At 39.5% G+C, this 24,628-nt stretch overlaps 1 protein-coding gene across 3 annotated transcripts in view; it reads right to left on the minus strand.

The window, feature by feature from the left end:
* otogl (otogelin-like) overlaps positions 1–24,628 on the minus strand; it is a 147,228-nt gene that overhangs the window by 98,580 nt on the left and 24,020 nt on the right. For all 3 annotated transcript variants that reach the window (XM_055650780.1, XM_055650779.1, XM_055650778.1), the window contains 13 exons: positions 23,507–23,613; positions 23,316–23,422; positions 21,780–21,905; positions 19,584–19,692; positions 18,836–18,882; positions 16,865–17,010; positions 9,294–9,426; positions 6,519–6,696; positions 5,107–5,231; positions 4,791–5,003; positions 2,790–2,955; positions 424–498; positions 96–139 (listed from right to left, as the gene is read on the minus strand). In XM_055650780.1, the coding sequence (XP_055506755.1) occupies positions 96–139; positions 424–498; positions 2,790–2,955; positions 4,791–5,003; positions 5,107–5,231; positions 6,519–6,696; positions 9,294–9,426; positions 16,865–17,010; positions 18,836–18,882; positions 19,584–19,692; positions 21,780–21,905; positions 23,316–23,422; positions 23,507–23,613 (1,576 nt within the window). The remainder of the gene's footprint in view (positions 1–95; positions 140–423; positions 499–2,789; positions 2,956–4,790; positions 5,004–5,106; positions 5,232–6,518; positions 6,697–9,293; positions 9,427–16,864; positions 17,011–18,835; positions 18,883–19,583; positions 19,693–21,779; positions 21,906–23,315; positions 23,423–23,506; positions 23,614–24,628) is intronic.

The raw sequence follows: 24,628 nt of genomic DNA on the forward strand, positions 1-24,628 counted from the left end.
ATGGTAACAGGAGAACATTTCTTGTAAATATAATTCACCTTCCAAATGTATAATTGTATAAAATGCAACGCAAATGATGACAAATTGTAATGTACCTGGTTCTCTGGGGACACAGTCCACTCTTCCATTCCTGCACACGCTGGAAAATAAGGAACATCCCATTAGCTCTGCTGGAAAACATTTGCCTTTCCTTTATAATTATCTTAGAATTATTACAACCAATGTGAAATGTTGTATGTTATGTCCAAAACAAACTGAACAAAAACTAATAATTAGATCTATATAAATCTGAAAATATTTTAAACAGATATTTAGCCTGTTTTTAAAAAAAAAGTGCTAACTAAAAATCAAACTACGTCAAGTGCACGTGTACTCAATAACAGCATTTGGTAGCAATCCTTAACAAGTAAACAGGGGTAATACCATGGTCCGGAGTTACTGAAAGTGACCTCTCCTGCCTGAAATATTCCTCCCATAAATTGACAGGAGCATTGCGCTCTGGAAGAAGCACAAGGGCAAAATAGAACAATTGTATTATTTATAGCAGAAGACATAAAAATGTAAAAGCTGTAATACATAAACATCTAGTAAAAAAAAACAAATTGCAATGGAACTGAACCTTTGGAATAGAGTTCACTTGCATACAGATAAACTGCACTGTCAAACATTTCATGCAGATAAAGGGGAGCATGTATACAGCCCGTGGATTTAATGGTTGGTGTATGGCACCAGGGGTTTTGTTCTATGTTACAATGCAGCTAAAGGATAATAGTAATGTTCTGAAAATACAGTCAGAATTATACATTTACACAGAAAAACAATACAACTGTTTACGATTCTAATTACTCAAATGTGGGTTCAACGTTCTCAGTAAAACAGCAGCTCATGATTCCCTTTATTCTCATAATAAAATATATTTCCCCGTTGACACTGATGAAAGAATATACAGTTTCCGAGTACAGTTACAGTAAATAAGAGAGCAGGCACGTTGTTAAGTGTCTCCTTTTTCATTATAAACCATCAAATTAGACAGGATTGGGCCTAAAAATGTGACGTAAACAAAGGCAAACAGGAGCTGAGACAGTGGTTGGACCTTCCACAGACTTGACAAACGTGAACTGAACATCAAAGATATTTTGTTTAAGAGGGAACTGCAGATGCTGGAGAATCGAAGGTTACACAAAAAAGCTGGAGAAACTCAGCGGGTGCAGCAGCATCCAGTCTGAAGAAGGGTTTCAGCCCGAAACGTTGCCTATTTCCTTCGCTCCATAGATGCTGCTGCACCCGCTGAGTTTCTCCAGCTTTTTTGTGTAACCATCAAAGATATTTTGCTTCCTCCTCCTCTCAATGCTTTGTCATAGTGACTTCTGTGTTTCCTTTCCAATGGCAGCTAGTAGACCGTTAAACTGATGTCCAGTCAGGAGACCAAGTCTGCAGTTATTCCCCCATCTCCATCTAATCCGAATCAACACAAAACATTAGTGAGACCAGGATCTTGGCCTGAATTGTAGGCAAAGGGTGACGGGTCATGGAAATTGATCAAGGCAGAATGCTTTAGGAAACTCTTGCCTTGCTAATGAGGAGCCCCTGACTTTAGGAAACATAAATAATATTTTCAAGACTTTTTGGTTAAGTAATACGATGCTGATGTGGGGTTGATGGATCTTTGTACTGGAGTGAACACCACAGTAGACGTATTCCAAGATCGGTGTCTGGCTTAATGTTTGGTACTTGAATGAAGCTCCAGGTTAGTGCACTGAAGCTGGCATGAAGGTAAATGAAATATAAAATTCCAATAACACTGACACAACACCTAAAACATTAAGAAGGAACTGCAGATGCTGGTTTACATTGAAGATAAACAAGGAAAGCTGGAGTAAAGGGGCTGTTCCACTTGGGCATCCTAATCCGTGAGTTCTGGCGAGTTTGCCGTCAACTCATACTCGCAGCATGGTCGACACAAGGTGCTGGGAGGTCTTTGTAACTGTCCTTCATGCTCGAGACCCCGTACTCGAGGCCTCAGTAAGGTCGCGGCGTGTTTTCCAACATGTTGAAAAATCTCCTATTTCATTATACACCATCAAATTAGACAGGATTGGGCCTAAAAATGTGACAAACATGTTGAACAATCCCCGCGAGTAAAAAAAGGTCGCCATGGAAAAAAAAAAAATCGATACTTTTTTTTCTCGTAGGTTTAGTCGAAGTAGGTCGTAGTAGGTCGGCATGTTATTTGTAGGTAAATCAAGGGTAGTCGAAGGTAATCGAAGGTAGTCGAAGATAACCTTCATCATAGTCAAAGGGAGGTCGAAGGAAGGACAAAGAATATCGAAGGAGGTCCTCTTCACTCTCCACTATTCGGTGTCCAATTTTCCCTAAGTTAGTCCTAGCTGGTCGTAGCTAGTCTTCTACATAGTCGAAGGAGGTCTTTAACATATCATTTTTTCAAACTCTCCTAAACTCTCCTAAACTCGCCAATTAGGTCGCCCAAGTGGGACAGCCCCTTTACTCAGCGGGTCAGGCAGCATCTCTGGAGGGAGGGAAAACATTAACACCATTTATCACTTCACAGATTCTGCCCAACCTGCTGAGTATTTCAGCATTTCATTTTCAATGTTCAGTTTCTGCAGTATTTTGTTCCAGGATAAAGAAATTACCTAGCACAGTAAAGTGAGAAAGAGTAATACAATTGAGCTGGTGATGCTGGATTGCACCACAGTGATAAAGAGCTTTTGTCTAGTAATGAACATTACTGATGCATCGAGACAGATAGGTACACAAACAAAACTTACTTTGTCACACAAAGATGTACTATTTCATCATGAAATGTCCCATCGGGGCAGTTGCAGCCTTCAGCACAATCATCACTACAGTTTTCATATAAAGAAAGTGATTCACAGGTGCGACCACAAGATGAAGAACAAACATGGTACAACATGTTCGCTGGGCAGACCACACCTGTGCAGAGAAAATACAAGCAGCAGTTCATTACTAAAGATAAAGGTATGGTTCACATCTTAACAAAAACAAACTTGATTAAACTGGACAGACCTGCACCTCAAAGTCCATCTCAGAGGATGAATCTTCACACATTGATTGTTATTAGATTTGAAATATTTCTGAGATAATCCAAGCAATTGCATTAAAATGTACATTTTATGTATTTTAATAGAGTTTTCAAGCACAATTTTATATCGTTCACTGTTGCAATTCAAATATTTCCCTTAGTAAATTTATCTACTTGGAGGTGGTTTTTTGATAACCATCAAACAAGTATTTATAAAAGACTAAAATATTGTTAGTAAATATGTTTCTTTTATTGATTTCCATTCTAAATTAACTGATATTTGCATATTCCAATAGCTTATGGTAGTTTAACAGAAACAAATGCGATATTTTTTATTGTAGATGTTTTCATTGATCATAACTTAAAGTGATGAAATGTATCATTACTTGGCACAGCTCTTTAGACCCGAAGCAAGAATCTTATAAAATGTCCCCTTATTTTTGCCTTTCTCCTCAATTTTGTTTCATTCTTTTCCCAATTCAAGTGTTATTTAAATGTAGTGCCAAATGCTTTCATAGTTTAATTGTTCAATGTTCCTTTATTGTCACATGTACTGAGGTACAGTGAAATTTGATTTGCCATAAAAATCATATATAAAAGCAACAAGATACATAAGTACATAAACATTAAACATAGACCTAAACAGCCACCACAGGGGCGTGTGAGAATCCCCAGGGCACACAGCATAAGCGGAGACCCACAGCGATCAGTTCAATGTCCGGGCCAAACGCACGCTCATTCACCATAATGTAGCCAGAGATGTACCGACTGCTGTCACTCTCTCTGCAGTCCCTGTCCCCCCGAACAGTCAGAAAGCCGTCCACTCTCGCACTAGACTCCATGGTGTCCTTATGGAGCCATGTCCCTGCAAACACAGAGATCACCGCACTCACGGCACTCTCTCCAAGTCCTCACCAGCGCATGCAGCACGTCCGACTTGTTTTTACGGCGACCTCACATTCCCCACTGTGATGGAAGGCAAATAACTTATACCTTCTTTCCTCCTTTTCTCCTGTGGTCGGGGCAATCAAAACCTACGCAGTCGGGGTGATCGAAACTCCCACAGTCGGCGATCAAAGCCCCCGCATCGGGACGGTCGAGGCTCCTGTGATCGGGGCGGTCGAAGCTCCTGCGGTTGGAGCTCCCGCAGTCGGTCACTAACAAAGGGACCGCCAGCTCCATGATGTTAAGGCCGCACTGCGGACGGAAATACGATTCGGAAAAAGTTTCCCCCAACCCCCCACATAACACAAAATCTTAAAAGTACACTAGAACATACAAGTAAAAACAGACTAAAAACAACAAAAGGGTCTAGACAGGCTGTTGGCGAGGCTCATTCCTTCAGTCATAAACCGATTCAAAAGGCAGGTTTCGGCCCGAAACGTTGCCTATTTCCTTCGCTCCATAGATACTGCTGCACCCGCTGAGTTTCTCCAGCATTTTTGTGTACCTGGCAATTGAATGGATGTGGACAACACTATCATTCTCATTCACCCTAATCTGGAACATGTATAATAAGAGTGTGATATTCCATTCAGCAGCTCATTGAGAAATTGAGTAAATAATGATGTTTTAAATGACCCAAGTGAATTACAGTATTTGACAAGGTATTTTTGCTCCTATTGTTCTAACCAAACAGCAAAGGCTGTTTTAATCTCGGTATCGTCAAAATAAGTAAAGGGTGACATAATCTTGCTCACTTTTCTGTTCATCATATAAAACTTACCGCAGTCTGACACGTCTGATCTGAAGTCAATGAAAATCTTGTGTTTGGCGCAAAGATAGGCATAGTGGGCAAGGGCAGTGCACATGCATAAACTTCCACATTTGCAAGCATCATAGCGGCACTGCTGATAGTAGACACTGGGATTCACAAAGGTGTGGCACGGAGCAAAGAGATCTTGATTGAGAAGATCACACATTGTGGATGAATATAAAGCTGGATTTATAGATAATACAAAAGGAGATTTAAATTATGAAGTTTACAAATAAAAATGAGTTAATGAAAAAAGCATATATATTACACAAACTGTAATAGGTACCATTTTGTTGGTTGGTATCACAGGGATCAACCAAAGGAATATTTACTGGAGTTATGCAAGCTGAAGAAATCTTCCACGCATTAGCGTGTAACTGTGGCGTACCTTCAATCATACCTACAGGGGAGCTACAAATGAAAGGGAACGGTTAGAACATATTCTCATCAATATGTAAGTTGATAATCCAAGATATCTGAAACAATCAACTGGACAAATCTCCTACAGTGGGATCTGAATTGTACTGACAAGTATTTTGAAGAATTATTCACATTATTATATATGTCATATTGTTTAATTGTTCAAATGTTTAATGACAATACTTGAACAGCAATGAGCAAAACTTTCATTAATACCATTTTGAAAGATTACACTTTTTTGTGTAGGTCTGGACCAAAACATTATCACCTCTGGCCGCTGGTTCTGTAGGGAACTGACAGCACCTCCGTCTTTCAAGTCTGTTTGTCTCTGACCTGCACCCACGTAGCGAAATGCTGCAGTCATAGATGAACAAGACGTTCAGCCCTGGGTCCAGGAACTCGGCGCACAGATATCGAGCTGAGCAGCCAAATGCGATTCACATCGGTCGCTCATCTTTATCCAAGGAAGGATGCAGATAAGCACAACCGAGTAGCTGGATCACTTCTATTAATTTTACATTCTCTTCATGTTCTAAGTTCTTTTCTAATAGATTAATTAATCTGTAATTATTTTTTAATTATATTTATTTGAAATGCCTCATCTGTGGAAGAACCTGTGGGCCTCATTTGCCACTTCAAAACCAACAGAGGATGCAGTGGAGCAAAATCTAGCCTGTTTCTACTTGTTACTGTAATATTCCATTCCTGAGACTGAAGAAGTGGCCCAACCTGAAATATTACCATTCCATGTCCTCCGCCATTGCCGCCTGACCCGTTGAATTACTCCAGCACGTTGTACTTTAAAAAATATTGTAAACCAGCGTCTGCAATTCCATGTGTCTACATACAAAAAAAAAAAATGACTACTGACACAAAGTTCTGGAGTAACTCAGTGGGTCAGGCAGCATCTCAGGAGGACATGGATAGGCGATGTTTCAAGTTGTGACTCTATCACTTGCCAGACTTTGTGCCGCCCCACCTCTCTTGCAGCTATCTTCACACCCCCCACCCCCCCCCCCCCCCCCCCCCCCCCACCCACTACAATCAGTCTGAAGAAGGGTCCTGACCTGAAAGTTGTCAATTCATGTTCTCCAGAAATGCTGCCTAACCCGCAGAATTACTCCAGTAATTTGTGTCTATTTTTTGGTACCTACAGTTCCTTTTGTCCACATTTAACACCACTGTCCAGGGATGAATTTGTGGGCACATTTTATATTATTTTGCCTTTATATCGTGGGGTAAATAATATATCACTTTGAATCAGCAATGTGCACTCACTGAAAGTCATCTCGTAAATTTCCATTATATGTTCCACACAGACCCATAGTGTTTCCCTTCCACCTGCTGTCAACCTGGAGATACAGCCTTCCACCTTCATTGTCAAACTTCATTGAGAGACCAAAGGTTGTCTTCACTTGTACAAATAAAGATGACAACCTAGCGATTTCAATTATTCCTGTAGGTAAAAAGATAGAAATGTTTACAAAATGCACTTTATTTTAACATTGGACACAACCAAACTAAACAAGACACATTAAGGTATAACACTGCAATATGTATGGAATTACTTCTCACAGCCTAAGCTCAGTGAATATAATGTACAGATCGCTGCTGGAAACTCATTGCTGGTGGGCAGAACTAAATATGCTCCATGAAATGTATCACACGCAGCTTCCTGTGTACAATGTGTTGGTGCAACTCGATAGCAGCTAGCATCACTGACTTGAACAAATTTCTCACCTTTTAACTATTTCTGGACGGAATTTGAATTGTCAACGAGCATACAATACAATACAATAAAATACAATACGGTTTATTTGTCACATTGCACATAAGTGCAAGTGAAATGAATATGTCAGCAGCGGTACAATGATAAAGAACACACACAAAAACACAATAAAAAATTAACATAAACATCCACCACAGCATTCATCACTGTGGTGGAAGGCACACAATTTGGCCAGTCCTCCTCCATTTTCTCCCGTGGTCGGGACCTCAACCCTCCGCAGCCGTTGCTGCTGGCGTCCAGATGGTAAAAGGACAAGGTACAAGTCCAGGTAAGTCTAGAGTCGGCTCTTCCCCACCGGAGACAGCAGCTTTAAGTTGGTGTAGGCCGCAGGCCGGCGGTCGAAGATTTAAAGTTTAAAGTTCCCGCCGCGCCGCAGCCAGAAGCACTGCAGACCTCAGGGCCGGCGGTCGAAGCTCCCCTCCAGGGGTGATGGTAAGTCGCCACCGCGGCCACGGTAGAAGTTGGCCGCGGGCCGGCAGTGATGGCTTCTTCTTCCCCCGGGTCCCCCACGAGGGATCCCGGGCTGTAGACGCCGCGCCAGCTGGAACTGTGCAAACCGCGGCTTCAGGCTGCTGGCTGCCCCGGGCCAGCGAAACGGAGCGCTCCCCTCCAGCGAGCCCCAGAGAGAGCTCACCCGCTCCATGCCGAGAGTCCACGCCACTGAAAGCCCCGAGCGCGTCTCCGGGAAAGGCCGCGCCGATCCTTGCTGTTAGGCCACGGGGAGGCGACCTGAAAAAAGTCGCCTCTCCATGGAGGAGGCGGCCGAAACGGTTTCCCCCTTACCCCCCCACACAAAACACACAAAGAAACATTAAAAACATACTTTAAAACATACTAAAACATACTAAAAAAAAAAAAAAGTTGAAAAAACTAACGCGCTGCTGACAGGGCTGCCGCCATTGCAGCGCCCCCCATGCTTTGAAAATCCAATTAGATGGATAATAACCAAAAAGCTTCATTATGGTAAAACTCTGCCAGCAAGATAATTGCTTTATCTTTGCCCAAATAGACCCAAAAATACAAAGACTATTATAGGTATAGGTAATTATCATATGTAATATTGATATGTAAAATATAAAAATGTTCAATGTAAGTTTGTCTCAGATGCATGTACTGCACTTTGTGCATTTCATCCCTTTGAGGTTGTGGGGAAATAGCAACATAAAAGAGATAGGAGCCTGATGTAAATATTAATGCTGATATGGGGATATGTTCAATGCCATTCTTCAGCAGTACACTAAATCAATCATTACATTAATGTAAGCTACATCAGTACATCAACCCAGTTGCATCATTTGAAAAGGAAATCCATAGTAATCAACATTTAATGTATGCCATGAATGTAGACATTCTCACAACATGTAAGAAGCACCTTGAATCACCCATTGTAGGTGACAAACCCAATGCAGGTAAATGGCATTAGTGTAGATAGGTCAAACATGCAGCATTGACATGGTGGGCCAAAGGGCCTGTTTCAGTGCTGTACGACTTCATGGCACATGTTGATAGCCGATACGCAGCTTCTTTGCAGTGCCAAGAAGTGTTGTGCACTTGCCGCAATGAGACCTGTATTAACGATGCAGCCGTCGGGGGATAAGCATCGGGATGAAATAGAAGAAAGACAAGGTACTTAAAACATTTGGAAATCTCAGGGTGTTTACCAGGACAAAGAATTGGTCAAAATAAGAAATAATCAGAGTGAAAAAATGCCAAAGATTTTAAAGGTGCATTTGAAATCCGTAGGCATTATGGCAGCTCGCATTTCATGTGTTTTTCAAATAACGCACTGTTTAATTAATGCCAAAACCTAATTTATGTGGGGTTCTTTTAAATAACGCCCTCAACTTTACGCCTGTTTAAATGTATGTTTGATATACACGTTTCTGAATTACCTACTGCTTTTCTGGAAGGTAACTCCCGTGTGAAGCGCGAGGGGCCTGTATATTTGAATGCACACCAGCAATAATTAAAATTGATGAGCTACAGATGCAAGTCGCTCTTTGGCAATGGAGTCACTATAATAGTGATCTTGCTTAAATAAGGGGAGGTCCACATATGACACCTCTTTGTAACACTCTTTTTTTTTTGCACTGCATTCATTCAAAGCACATTTTAAAAAATCCTTCTAATACATTAGCACTCTTAGTATGTATTCTGTTTATTTGAGATGCTGCGATTTGCACGTTATTTTGGTAAATGAGATGCAGCTCGCTCATCTGGAATGCACATAATTCCCCCTTTGCAGGTTTCTGTAATAGTAATACCGTTGTTATAAGGCAGGCTAATTGCCTGGTGGATGCCAAGGTGGATTTCCCCTGTCCTGCTTAAGGTTACTTGGTTACTTGTATCACCTTCTGTCACCAGGGTTACTGACTGAATGCAACTGTGATCCAGATTCTGCAAAAAAAAAAAAAAATTCTGTTAGATTCTGCAGGATAATCTTGATGTTAGCTTTACATTGTTTTATTTTGTCATGCTATGGGCTTATGGGATTCAGCTGCAGCCCAGAACATTTATCTGCACAAGGTGCTGCAGAAATGTGATTCCATTGAGTTTAGTATCAGAGCACAACACACAGCCATTCTGTATATAACACGTTAGTGTTTCTGACTGTGTTGCATTTCTCGGCACCCAACACTTCCAACACATAATTCAGAAAACACTTGGTTTAAATAAACACCTTTTTATTGTAGAATATCCTGTGGTTCATTCATTTGTGGGCATTTTACAAAACGCATGATTAAATAAAAAGCAAGGCAAGGCAAGGCAACTTTATTTATATAGCACATTTCATACACGAGGCAGACTCAAAGTGCTTCACATAAAAAACATGTCATACAATAAAATGAAATAATAAAATGAAATAAAATAGAAGAATTAAAAGAAAATAAAAGCAAAGTTAAAAATGCATTATAAAAAGTGCAAAAGTTAAAAGTGCAATGTAGTTAAGATTTAGCTGAAAGCTAAAGTAAACATAAAAGTTTTCAGTCTTCTTTTAAAAGTGGTCAAAGTTGAGGCAAGTCTTAAATCTTCAGGAAGTTTATTCCAGCTATTTGTTGCATAGTAACTAAATCCTGCTTTCCCATGTTTTGTATTTACTCTGGGAATCACTAACAGATTGGTCTCAGAAGATCTTAGCGGTCTAGAAGGCTTATACAGTGGAAGCATGTTAGTGATACACTTTGACCCTAAACCATGTAGTGATTTATAGGTGAGCAGCAGGATTTTGAAATCAATTCTCTGACATACAGGGAGCCAATGTAAGGATTTAAGAATTGGAGTAATGTGTTCAAATGTTTTGGTCTTTGTTAGAACTAGCAACAGCGTTCTGAACAAGCTGTAGCTGCCTGGCAGTTTTTTTCGGAAGACATGCAAGGAGACCGTTACAATAATCTAGCCTAGCAATAATAAAGGCATGTACAAGTTTTTCTAAGTCTTGAGCTTTTTAAATCCATGAACAAAATTCAATATAGACTAGAAATTAATTATACATAATTACATTACTTAAAGACAAATGCACATTTTGGGAGAAAGTGTTTCATCAGAATAGTTGTGGAAAAGAAAAACATTTTCTTATGCAGTACGTTGGAAGTTGCCTCTGAAAATAATTTCATCAACTGCAGTGTGCATGACTGAGGGTTTCTCACAGACAGCTCTGGAAGATTCTGGACTGGAGACAGAGGCGTGCATTTGAAACTTTAATCTGGATTTACTTTCACAAATGATTGGTAACTCACACCGCTCCCATTCCTGTTTTAATTTCAGATTTCTAGTGTCCAATTGCAAATGAAAAATCGGCAGTAGGATTTTATGCAGATGTTTATCTTCAGTTGCTATGGCTTTGTGCGAGGGACAAAGAAGCAGCCATTGGTTACACTCACTGTAAGTGTGAAGATTGAATTCAGCACATAGAATTGAAAGGTAATGCAATCTGGAAGAGTAAAGAAGGTGAGGGAATGCATGAGGAATCATAGAATATTATGGTGTGGAGGAATAGAGGAAGCAAAGAGTATGTATAGGAGCTGCAGAAGCTGGTAAACACCAAAGATAGACACAAAGTAGTGGAGTAATTCAGAGGGGCATGTAGCATCTCTGGATAGAAGGGAAGGGGTGATGTTTCAGATCGAGACCCTTGTTCAGACAGAGTCAGGGGAGGGGGAGACAGAGATAAGGAAGGGTAAGGTGCGAAAACAAGACAAAAGAGATGCAGATCAAGGAACGTAGAATAGATCATTGTTAGCTAGGACAAGGTGACAACAAAACAGAGATAAAATGCAATCGGGGACAATCAGACTGGCCGGAGAACTGGGAAGGGGGAGGGATGGAGAAAGAAGGAAAGCAAGGGTTACTTGAAGTTAGATAACTCAATGTTCATACAGCTGGAGTGTAAGTTGCCCAAGCGAAATATGAGGTGCTGTTCCTCCAATTTGCATTGGGCCTCACTGACAATGGAGGAGGCCCAGTACAGAAAGGTCAGTGTGGGAATGGGAGGTGGAGTTAAAGTGTTTAGCAACCGGGAGATCAGGTACGTTTAGGCGGACTGAGCGGAGGTGTTCAGCGAAATGATCACTGACAGTGCACTTGGGTAGATCCCTGAATGCAGCAGGTCAGTAGATAAGACAACAAAGAGGCAGTATGTTCTGGATAGTGTCTCTTTTTTGCCTTGTCTACTGGAGCAAAAACAAATTGCTGGAGGAACTCAACAGGAGGCACAGGGACAGTCGACATTTTAGGTCAAGACCCTGCACCAGGATTGATAGGTCGGCAGATAATCTGTAACAAGCAGAGTGGACATTTGCTTTAATTAGCTGAGGCAGAGAAAATGGAAGCAGGAAGAAGATTTACGATAACTGTATAAAATATTTATTAGGCCACAGCTACAGAAAGGATCTAATAATAGATACTTTCTGGGAGGATCTGGGAGAAGGCAAGAATGGGATACTGATTGGGGATGATCAGCCATGATCACATTGAATGGTGGTGCTGGCTCGAAGGGCCAAATGGCCTGCTCCTGCACCTATTGTCTAATACCAGAAAGGGTGCAGATGAGATTTATTAGAATGTTTTCAAGGTTTAGAGAATAGTATCTATGTAGTTGCTTTCCTTCAGCATACCGAGGATGATTTCATTAAGAAATGCATAAAATGAGAGAGCCCATCATCGTGGAGGCCATAGCAAAGTGATTTGAATATGTCATTAATTGGTGGGGGATTCAGATGGAGTACATTTATTTTCACCCAAAGACAATTGCAAATCAGGAATTTACGGATTAAAATGATGGTTGTAGCAGAACCCTCATAATGAAATAATCTCTGGAAGAACATTCAAAGAAACATCAATTTTAAAGGCAAAGAAAAGTGGCCATTCATTTTGGCTGGCACAGACACAGTCTCCTTGTCTGACATAAGCTTCTGTGATTCAATAAAAATAAGTGGGCTATATTTTCACATGTGCTCAACACTGTGGATCAAAGAGAAATTTCACACCCAGGAGCTATGGTTTACAACTATTGTAGAGAGCATTGTTACAATCTCTACAGTGTTAGCTTCATAGTTTTCAGATGTAATTTTATCTAATTTACTCACATTATTTAAATCATAAGAAAATCTAGCAGTGTAATAGAATTCGTCATTGTGGAAATTAGAAATGAATCTTTCATGCTCTGGCTAATCTTGTAATTATTTTGATCTGTGATGCTTGTCACTTTAGATTCAGCTAAGGACAGAAGGGCATCAAGTGATACCTGTTAAATACACAGACCTTAATTCCAAGGTACAAAATATAATTTGAGAGTAGGTGAACTATTATTAATTATTGTGTTTACAATAATCATTGTCAGCTTTACGAAAATGGATAACAAACGGATGGAGCTTTTCAAGATAGCGCCAAAGCAGTTGACCCTTTGTGTGCTGGTCCCAGAAGTGAACCCACTATCATTTATTACAATTGCTTCCTTCTTTTAAATCTTTATTTCAACAGCAACTTTTCTTATTCTAACTATACTCTTCTTAATCTCACTACGTGTTATTCCCATTATCCTGATTCAGTGCACTGTGGAAGACTTGATTATAATCGTGTATAGTATTTTCGCTGACTGGGTAGCACGCAACAAAAAAAGCTTTTCACTGGACATGTGACAATATTAAACTAAACCAAAAATGAATTAGGTGGACTTGTGCCATTGTGTTAACCTGCAAATGTTTTTAGATTAAGCATTAACATGCCATGATTTTAAGAAATCTGTAGGTTCTGAACATAAATAAATGTATAAATGAACACCAGATATGTACTATCTGCTTAAAATAGACACAAAGTGCTGGAGTGACTCAGCGGGTCAGGCAGCATCTCTGGAGGAAAATGATAGGTGACATTTCGGGTCGGGACATTTCTTCAGACTGAAAGTAGGGGTGGGTGAGTGAAGAGCTGGAGCTGAGAAACAAGCCTTTTTCTCGCCTCCCCACCCCCTTCTCACCCCCTACTTTCAGCCTGAAGAAGGGTCTCGATCTGAAATGTTACTTTGGTATAAACCAGCATCTGCAGTTCTCTGTTTGTACTATCTGCTTATCTGAACCAGATGCTAGAACCCTCTGTATAGGAATGAGAGAACTAAATAAAATGGAAATTAATTATTGGAATTTTCACCTAGAAGTTCACAGAATATAAACTTAGTAGTTGATATTGGTGACTTCAATCTACCAGGGATAAACTTGGAAGTGAAAAGAAATGAGTGCAATAGGAGGGCAAACTTAACCACGGATACAATACTGTATTGTTAACTGAAGCAATGGTTCGAAAGACCTATGTGAAGGGGTGGTATTAGGTCTCACATTGTGTAACAAGTAGGAGATGATGGAGCAGGTCAAAGGCAGAGCAGTCTTGGCACAATTACAGTTTAAGATATGCCTTGTAATGGGAATAGTTAATAGCACAATAGAATCATTCAACTTCGGAAAGTCAAATTTTGAGGGTTTAGCCAAGAAAACCATTCTGGAATTCACAATTTAAAAGGAAAATGACTCTACCTGCAACCATCAGACACTTGACTGCTACAAACATTAACCAAACTATGAACTGTCTTGGTTGCACTACAGACTTCGGTCTTTTTGTAATATTGTTTTTTTAATTTATTGGATTTTTTTTTTTTTAATGTATTATGTAATCTATGAGTATTGTGTTTACAGGCCTGTTATGCTGCTGCTTGTATGATTTTCATTGGTCCATTCTCAGTACATTTGACAATTAAACTTTTGAGTTGAAATAGAATCACAGTTTTGAGTTTTTGATTGACTTAGCTTTAATAGCTTATTGGAACTGATAGCTCCAGATTTCAATTATAAGAAGGGGTTGAACAAACTTGGATTGTTTTATCTGGTTCATTGAGGGAAGACCTGATAGAAGAATATAAAATTATGAAAAAACGGTGCAAATATTTTTTACTGGATAGAAATGTGAAAGACTAAAGAGCAGAGGGTTAAGGTCAGAGCGGGAAAGTTTAAAGGAGATGTGCAGGGTAAGTTTACACAGAGTGTGATGGGTGCCTGGAACAACTGCCAGGATGGATAAAGGCAGCAGATACGATAGTGATGTTTAGATAGGCACATGGATATGAAGGGATTTGAGGGATATGGATCGCAAGAAGGTAGAGGAGATTAGTTTAACTTGGCATCATATTGGAATATGCATTGTAGGCCAAAGGGCCTTTTTCAGTACTGTCTTCTTCTGTGTTCTATGTTCTAAGGAGTGTCTATGTTTGAAAAATATCCTGTCTGTACTGCAGTTTACATGTTGATCAGTCCGTAAATACTGCAGCTACAAAAGCAGGTCAGAGGCTACAGATACACTCCAGTAACTCAGCTCCTGATACCGCAAGTTTACCACTGTCTACAAAATATGTTAGGTCTCCGCTTGCTTTTTAACAAATTCAATGCTAATAACTCTCAAGAGGCTCAACAGAATGAAGCAGCCTCCTTTATTAGTACCCCATCAACCACTCTAAATACTCATTCACTCCCATTGCCAATGGTTGCAGTGTGCACCATCTACAAAATGCAGACCTGCGACTAGAATGGCACCTCCAAGCCCATCATCTCTAGCACTTAGCATGAGAGCAGCGGGTGCAAGGAACACCGCCCCCTGCAGGTTGCCCTCCAAGTGGCACACCATGCTGACCCAGAACTATATTGTAGTTCACTCATCATTCTGGATTCTCTTGCCCTACATCACTGCTGGCACGTCTTCACCAGAATCACAGAGGTTCACTAGTTATAGGAGTAGAATCAGGCCATTCGGCCCATTGAGTCTACTCCGCCATTCAATCATGACCTCCTAATCCCATTTTCCTGCTTTCTCCCCATAATCCTCGACACCCATTCTAATCAAGAATTTGTCTATCTCTGCCTTAAAAATATCACCATCTTAATTCGCCAGGCCTTAATTCACCATCTCCTTCTCAAGGGATTGGTAATAAATAGTGCCTTTCCGCTCCGAAAAATTAATAATTGAAAATAACTTCCAGTCTGAAGAAGGGTCTCGACCCGAAAGGTCACCTATTCCTTCGCTCCATAGATGCTGCCTCACCCGCTGAGTTTCTCTAGCATTTTTTATCTATCCCTGATATCCTGTATGCTTTACCCTCGTGTTTCCAGTTTGCACTTCCATCAACTTACAGGGGAAAGATATATTTTAGCCGAAAGCTGTTAACAGACCAGATTGCAGCAGATTTTGGAATTCTTTCTTTCCTGAGCTTTCTATTCTTCTAGAACAAATCATAGATTGTTCACGACTTTTTGTTGGAAAGTAGCATTGTTTCCATTTTCTGGTTATTTTTTCTATATCCAGTCATAGTGCGGCCATGCCCATGTTCTCTAATATCATAGGATTTATGCTGTATCCCTTAAGCTTCCGATCTCAAGATGTGATAAGCTGCTGCCCACATGTTTCATCGTAGTAAACTATGCTCAGATGTGCAACGTAACGTTGCCTGCCTTCACTTCGGTTATCTTTAGCTGTTTATTTTCCTGTTGGTGGATTTGTTAAAAAGGACTGCCCAAAGTTAATGTGGACAGATGATATGGAAAATCTCAAGAGAAAACTGAATAGGTATGCGATGGATTGGCCAATGCAGATATAGCATGGAGATTTGTAGGAAGGAACTGCAGATACTGGTTTAGACCGAAGATAGACACAAAAAGCTGGAGTAACTCAGCGGAACGGCAGCATCTCTGGAGAGAAGGAATGGGTGGCGTTTCGGGTCGAAACCCTTCTTCAGATTTCTTCACAGAGATTTCCTGTAGTTTACAGCTCCCATTCCTGTGCATGCTGTCAGGCCGAGATAATCACTGGGTTTTCAGCATTCAGGGAGTTCAAAACTGAGTTCCATCCAATGCCTGCATTTCAATGAATCAGATTTTTACCTCTTTCAATCCCTTCATCAAAAGATATATTCTTTTGATATAATTTGTTTGGAATGTTTTAATTTCCAGCCCAAAGGTTTCAAACGCATTCCTGGCAATGTAAGTACACTTTGAAAAATGGTCATCGTGAGTCATCAGCTCAGAGTACGTGAACCATGACAATTCACCTTACAATTATTTGAAATAAATGACAGCCTTGGTGTCTTGGAAATCACTGACTGACCAGATTACAAAGTGCTTTTGTGAAACTGGAGACACTGTTGCAAAATGTTCCAGCTGATTTCTTATTGTTCAGTTTACACGCCAACATTTTACTCTCTTATTACCGACAGTCAAATTATAAAAGAACCAGCGTGTAATTTAAATATCAATAGAATTTTTAATGCTACATTTCAATCTAAAAAGGATACGTATTGTGTTACCTGGCCACAAGGTGCATTCTGTAATGTCACAGAGAACTTGTTATTTCTGTGGCTCTTTGCAAAGATATACTGGCATGTGCCAAGGAATGTAAAAATCCGACCATCAAAGGTGGTAAAATGCATGTCTCCTGTGACTGAGCATTCAGCTAAAAGAAAAGAGTGTTTGTTACGTTTTCATTTTGAAGTTTTTCATATCCTCAGGCTATTCCAAACTATCCGGAGTAATCTTAAGTAAATAGCTGAGAGACTAACTTTAGAACGTAGCACATGGAGCTGTGCACCACAAGAACAGGCCCTTTGGCCCTCAATGCCTGTGCCAAACATGATGAAATGTCTCGATCCGAAACGTCGCCCATTCCTTCTCTCCAGAGATGCTGCCTGTCCTGCTGAGTTACTCCAGCTTTTTGTGTCTACCTATACCAAGACTCACTTATCTACTTGCATATAATCCATATCCTTCCAGTCTTTGCATATGCATATCTATTCAAGTGCCTTAAATGCCACTAACGTATCACTTTCAACCACCAACCTTGGCAGCACGTTCCAGGGACTCATTAGGTCATAAAGAACAGGAGTAGAATTAGGCCATTTGACCCATCAAGTCTACTCTGCCATTCAATCACAGCTGATCTACCTCTCCCTCCTAACCCCATTCTACTGCCTTCTCCCCATAACCTCAGACACCGCACACCACTCATCACCCTCTGTGCAAATAAAATTGCCCTGGACATCTCCTTTGACCAAGACCACCTTTTTCCTGGCACACCTCGCCATTACCAGGAAACCACATCAACACCTCTACTTCCTTCGAAAGCCTAGGAAGTTTGTCATGTTCCCAACAACTCTCACCAACTTCTACAGATGTGCCCTAGAAAGCATTTTATCGGGATCTTTCACAGCTTGGTTTGGGAACAGCTCCATCCAGGGCCACCAGAAATTGTAGCCCAGCTCCTCACACAAACCAACCTCCCTTCTATTGACTCCATATACACTTCACACTGCCTCAGCAAGGCCAGCAGCATAATCAAGGACAAGTCTCACCCCGGTCACTCCCTCTCCTCCCCAATCCCATTAGGGAAGAGGTACAGAAGTGTGAAAACACACATCTCCAGATATAGAGACAATTTCTTCCCTGCTGTTATCAGGCAACTAAACCACTCTATCCACAACCAGCGAGCAGCCCTGAACTATTATCTACCTTATTGGAAACCCACAGACTATCTTTAATCAGAATATATTGGACTTATCTTGCACTAATTATTCCCTTTATACACTGTAGATAGTTCGATTGTAATCATGTATTGTCTTTCCACTGACTGGTTAGCACACAACAAAGGCTTGTCACTCACTGTACCTCGGTACACATAACAATAAACTAAAATTCAGCTTCAACCTTTGTCCCTCTCGCCTTAAAGCCATATTCTAGTATTTAATTTTTCTATCTTACAAAAAAAAGTTCAGTTTCTTCTCAACTCTTATCAGGCAACAGAACGGTCCTTTCATCAACTAGAGTGTTATCCTGAACTCCCATCTACATCATTAAAGACCTTTGAACCATCTTTAGTCAAACTTTATCAGACTTTATCCTACACTAAATAATATCACCTTAATCCTGTATCTGTAGACTGTAGAGAGCTTGATTGTATTCATGTAGGGACTTCACCAATGGAACAATTCCTCAGTATAGTTCTGGACTGTTAGCATGGATCACAAGATCAAATTCTGGAGTAAGAAATGTTAATCTTCCAACTTCTGATTGGAAGTGAGAATGTGACTGAAACCATCGATCTTATGTAGAGAAAAATCAGCATCTTTCATTATCAAACTTAATAGGATATTTTAAATACATTATTCACCTTTAATCTACCCAATAAGGTAATAATGGCACTTTATTCTGAGTTGAGTATATTATCAATATGTTACATTTAATTAAAAATTGTGATTAAAAACTGTACAAAGGACATATATTACCTGGGCAATCGCTGTTTGTACAATTCCAAACACCGCCTCTGCAGATGCTGCAAACATTAAACATTCCAGTTTTGTTAAGTCGTGTTAAAATTGAATAACTATGCATGAATTACAATATATCAATAAACCAAAATAATCATGGACTAGTGAGTAGTAAATGGACAAAAATATTGAAAGTCTGTAAAACAATTAAGCATTACTCACTTAAAAGCTGCTAAACAATTAAAAGATAAATCTGTGCCGCTTTTTATTTTTATAACCATATAACCATATAACAACTACCGCACAGAAACAGGCCATCTCAGCCCTTCTAGTCCGTGCCGAACACTTACTCTCCCCTAGTCCCATCTACCTGCACTCAGACCATAACCCTCCATTCCTTTCCCGTCCATATACCTATCCAATTTATTTTTAAATGATAAAATTGAACCTGCCTCCACCACTTCCATTGGAAGCTCATTCCACACAGCTGCCACTCTCTGAGTAAAGAAGTTTCCCCTCATGTTACCTCTAAACTTCTGTCCCTTAATTCTCAAGTCATGTCCTCTTGTTTGAATCTTCCCTACTCTCAATGGGAAAAGCTTATCCACATCAACTCTGTCTATCCCTCTCATCATTTTAAAGACCTCTATCAAGTCCCCCCTTAACCTTCTGCGCTCCAAAGAATAAAGACCTAACTTGTTCAACCTTTCTCTGTAACTTATGATTTTTCAAATTACAGTATGCTGTTTTCTGTGCTGAAACATACCACATATTGCAGCCCTCCTGTAAGTGAGATCCTATTGGGTAGGCGGTGCCATGATATACACATGGACAATCAGACACAGATATACAAGTTCCATTTTCCATGACAAGTCCTAAAAAACAATTAGAAAAAATGCACACAAAATAATTCCGTTGTCTTAAAATGACATGGTGAATTGGAAACATAGAAAATAGGTTCAGGAGGAGGCCTTTCGGCCCTTCGAGCCAGCACTGCCATTCATTGTGATCATGGCTGATCGTCCCTTATAAATAACCCGTGCCTGCCTTCTCCCCATATCCCTTGATGCCACTAGCCCCTAGAGCTCTATCTAACTCTCTCTTAAATCCATCCAGTGACTTGGCCTCCACTGCCCTCTGTGGCAGGGAATTCCACAGATTCACAACTCTCTGGGTGAAAACGTTTTTTCTCACCTCATTCTTAAATGGCTTCCCCTTTATTCTAAGACTGTGGCACCTGGTTCTGGACTCACCCAACATTAGGAACATTTTTCCTGCATCCAGCTTGTCCAGTCCTTTTATAATTTTATATGTTTCTATAAGATCCCCCTCATCCTTCTAAACTCTAGTGAATACAAGCCTAGTCTTTTCAATCTTTCCTCATATGACAGTCCCGCCATCCCAGGGATCAATCTCGTGAACCTACGCTGCACTGCCTCAATCACAAGGATGTCCTTCCTCAGATTAGGAGACCAAAACTGTACAAAATCCTCCAGATGTGGTCTCACCAGAGCCCTATACAACTGCAGAAGAATTGTGATGGGAATTCTGCAAACATTTCCCTGTGTTCATGTATAGTTGCTAAATGTTTGACCCCAAGAACAATGACGAGTGCAAGCACATGCCAAGTAAGTTACTTCCATAAACCACGCTACACTGCGCTTCTCTGCACTGGAGTAAATTTGATAGAGGTACTAAAAAGGTTTTTGTATGATTACATTCCAATTACCTTCAGTCTAATAAAAAGCTATTTGGCTTGTCCTTATTGTTCACTCGATCTTTTATTAAAGTATAACAGCAAAACATGAAATGCTAAAATTCACATCAGTTTCATTAACATCCAGAAGTGGGTGGAAATGATGAAAAAGCTATAAATTGCATAAAAATGTATACGTGTGTTGCAAAACAAAATGTGCCAAAATTCTATCTTGGCCAGGCAGCATTTTAGAAGAAACATCTTTAAAAATAGTGTTTCTTTAAGGAAGTTTCTTATATATTTAAGCATGCAAACCAGATAGAGTTTGATTAAAACAGTTGAAGATGCATTCATCAAAAAACCATTGCAGTGTCAATCTACCATTACTGAGAGAAACATGAATAGGACTTTTAAAAATTATATAGAACACGTTATGTTTCTGAATCAAATAGAACTATATTAGTAAGGTTCCAAGAATATTTATGATAATATTTCAAAACTATTATACCATTCCTTATGCCCAAGATATATATTTTTAAGCTTTTCAAAGGCTAGTGCAAAAAGGTAGAAACTGCCTATAGTGTTTAGATCATTCTGAGGACATACTCAGTTCTGAGGACAGTCCCAAATTCACGTATAATATTTTCTCAATTACAAACATCAAGTTGAGAACGACTTGGACTTTCTGTACTATATTTGACAAAATACAGATCAATCCAATTTATTAGAAACTCAAAACTCCATTGTGTATTTTTACTGCTTTAAGTTTTCAGCTGGGATAAATCCTACATATGAAAGCGTAGAGTGCATTTAAATTAAAACTGCAGCTTCTCCCTGACAGTATTGAGGCAATAAAGTCACCAACACTAAAATAATCCTTCTGAAGAAGGGTTTTGGCCCGAAACGTCGCCTATTTCCTTTGCTCCATAGATGCTGCTGCACCCGCTGAGTTTCTCCAGCATTTTTGTGTACCTAAAATAATGCTACATCTTTTGAGAGATGGAAAATTTGAAATAAATCCTCCTAGTTAATGTTACCATTGCATAATATTACTAATGTAAATTCAATCTCATACCTTGTCCTATGGCAAGTTCATTTATGCCTCTAAATACATTTAGAGAGCAGTACAATTATACAATGGGAATTTCTCCCAACTTCAATACCAGATATAGGCAAGTGAAATACTTGGAAAGAGATTGTTCATCACATTGAAAAACAGAAACTTTATTTTTAAATTGAGATTAAAAAACTAAATGAATTTCTCACCATCAGGGCAGTAGCAACCATCCAGGCAGTGTAGGCTACTCCCCAAACACTCCTTTTCAAATGTGCAAGTCGGTGGACAGCAGCTAATACAGTCGCGATGAACAAAACTATCTTCACACTGATTAACTGAAATATAACAAAGGTTCAATCCAAATGTTTTGATTCAGCACAATTTGTAGAGAAGAAAGCATTTTTTTAAAGAAAAGGATGACTGATTAGTTTATATTGAAGTTGCATGTATCACTACAGTGTAAAAATGAATTTTGTTATTATGAGTAACGGTAATGCAAGTGAAATGGTGTAAAATTCATCTATTTTTTGTCTTTATTATATAAAGACATTCTTCCTATATGAAATATCAATCAATCTCTGCCATAGAAATATTAATTTGGTGTTATCTTGGGAATGTGTTTCCAAGGTGAGATAGTTTGTAGTGAAAGTGATTTATCAAACTATTACAATGATTTCATAATGTATTCTCAAATGAATTGTGGCAAAGTGGATACACATTTGAAGAGGTTAAACCATCAAACTCTTGCTATTGCCTGAGCTTGTTACAATTCATTGTGTTACAAAGCAGATACATCACTTGCCACTTTGACCTACAGCATCACTCTGTGCCCATCCAAACAGATGCACAGTTGGTTTCCCAACATTAAAGCTAGAAATCAAGTGTTCACCATTATTTGACAAGTTATTAAAGATTTAAGGAAAGATCCACCCATGAAACACCTGATTTACAAATTAACCTTTCAAAACAGTGCACACAGTTCGGTCCCAGAACAAATAATCCTCAAATCAAGACCTTTTTGTTTCTGGAGAAATAAATAGTTCTGGTAAGTGGACCCATATGTCTGGGCCTGCGGTGACAGAGATTCAGTGTTGGTCAAACCAAGAAAACTGAGGAGTGATGAATATTAGTCTTCAAACTACATCAACGTTAAGTGTGCTTGAGCATTGGTGTTAGTGCTTGGCTGTTGCAAGGCACTGGAGGGTGATTAAAACAGACTACATTGTGGGACCTGATTACAACTGCAGATAGAGAGTTCAGATGACTCCTCAGCTCATCATCAATGATGAAACAAAAAGGGCTGGAGTAACCTAGCAGGTCAAGCAGCCTCTTTGGAGGACATGGTTAGGTAGTGTGTCCTGTCTGACCTGCTGAGTTACTCCAGAACATTGTCCTTTACACACATTTCTAGAATCTACAGTGCCTTGTGTCTTCATGGCTGATGGTTTTTGGTAGATTGTTTCCACGGGACCCCCAAAGTCCCACATATTTAAAGTCTGGACAATCACCTCACATTGAGGTGCCCAAACCATGCCCCAAAAATTGTTGCAAGGTATTACAAATTAAATCCCACATACATTAAATTAAAGGATTAGGGAAAATCTACTCATTTTACAAACAATCCACACTTTCTCTGCAATACTCTCCTTGTTCAATGGATCATGGAACTGTTAGAGGTCATATTTTGTTTGTTGTTTTCAAAGTCAAAAGCAATTACGTATAAAATAACAAAAAAAACAACTTACTGCAAGCAGGAAAATCATCACTCCAATCTGTTAAGGGGTTGCCTGCATGAGCACATGCCCTGGCATATTCTTTTAAGGCACGGCATTGAGTTTCAGTGTCATCCACCCTGTGCAACGGAACAATATGCTAACTCACCAGTAGTTTGAATATTTAAATTTGTAATAAATTTGGTTACAAAAGGAGCACTTACTTGCACAGATCATTAATACAGCTGGCGACATATGAATTCGGCTGGACATTTTCACGACAAGTAAAAAATGGGAAACCAACCAGTACTTCACATTTTGCAATGATATCCTGAATTAAATTGAAAAGAACCACACTGAATAACTATTCCGCAATATATTTTTCAAAACACCTGCACAGAAATTATGATTGTAATTTTTATATCACCTAGTTGTCAAGTCATATGTTGTGATCAGACTGTCGATTGTAAAATGCAAAGTAAATTCGCCATATATTGTTAAATTTTTCAACTGTAGTTGGATGCTGGTTTACACCAAAGATAGACACAAAATGCTGGACAGGCAGAATCTCTGAATAGAAGGAATAGGTGGCGTTTCGGGTAAAGACCCTTCTTCAGAGTGAGAGAGAAATTCTTCTTCTTGGTTATAATTTTTTTTCATTTTTTAAAGATTAAAATGTTTCCATTTGCTACATATCATATACTAATATCATATCGAGTCTGACTGTCAAATTTCTCCTGGTTGGCTTAATACACCAGGTCAAGTTGTGGGTACATAATCTTGAAATCAGAACCAAGGTTTTTGGAGTGAAATCAAGCAACACATTTTCACTCGAAATGTTGTAAAATTGGGGCAAATGAAATTTCACAACCAAAAAAATCTAAATACCTTTCTCGGATCTTGATATCAATGAATATCAGAGAAAACAGACTGAATAAAATACAATTCAAAGGTGAAACAACTGTTCAATAGCTTTAACTATTTTCTTTATCAGAAGGTTTATCCTGCATAATCTAAAATTGATGTACATTAAATTAATTCTGAGCCTTTCATAGAAACATAGAAAATAGGTGCAGGAGTAGGCCATGTACCTTCGAGCCTGCTCGCCATAATATGATCTGGCTGATCCCCCCTGCCTTCTCTCCAGCCACAAGGGTTCACATCTAACTCCCTGTTAAAATATAGCCAATGAACTGGCCTCAACTATCTTCTGTGGCAGAGAATTCCACAGATTCACCACTCTCTGTGTGAAAAATGTTTTTTCATCATCTCGGTCCTAAAAGACTTCCCCCTTATCCTTAAACTGTGACCCCTTGTTCTGGACTTCCCAAACATCGGGAATAATC

Source organism: Leucoraja erinacea, chromosome 19 (assembly GCF_028641065.1).
Source record: "Leucoraja erinacea ecotype New England chromosome 19, Leri_hhj_1, whole genome shotgun sequence".
NCBI lineage: Eukaryota > Metazoa > Chordata > Chondrichthyes > Rajiformes > Rajidae > Leucoraja > Leucoraja erinaceus.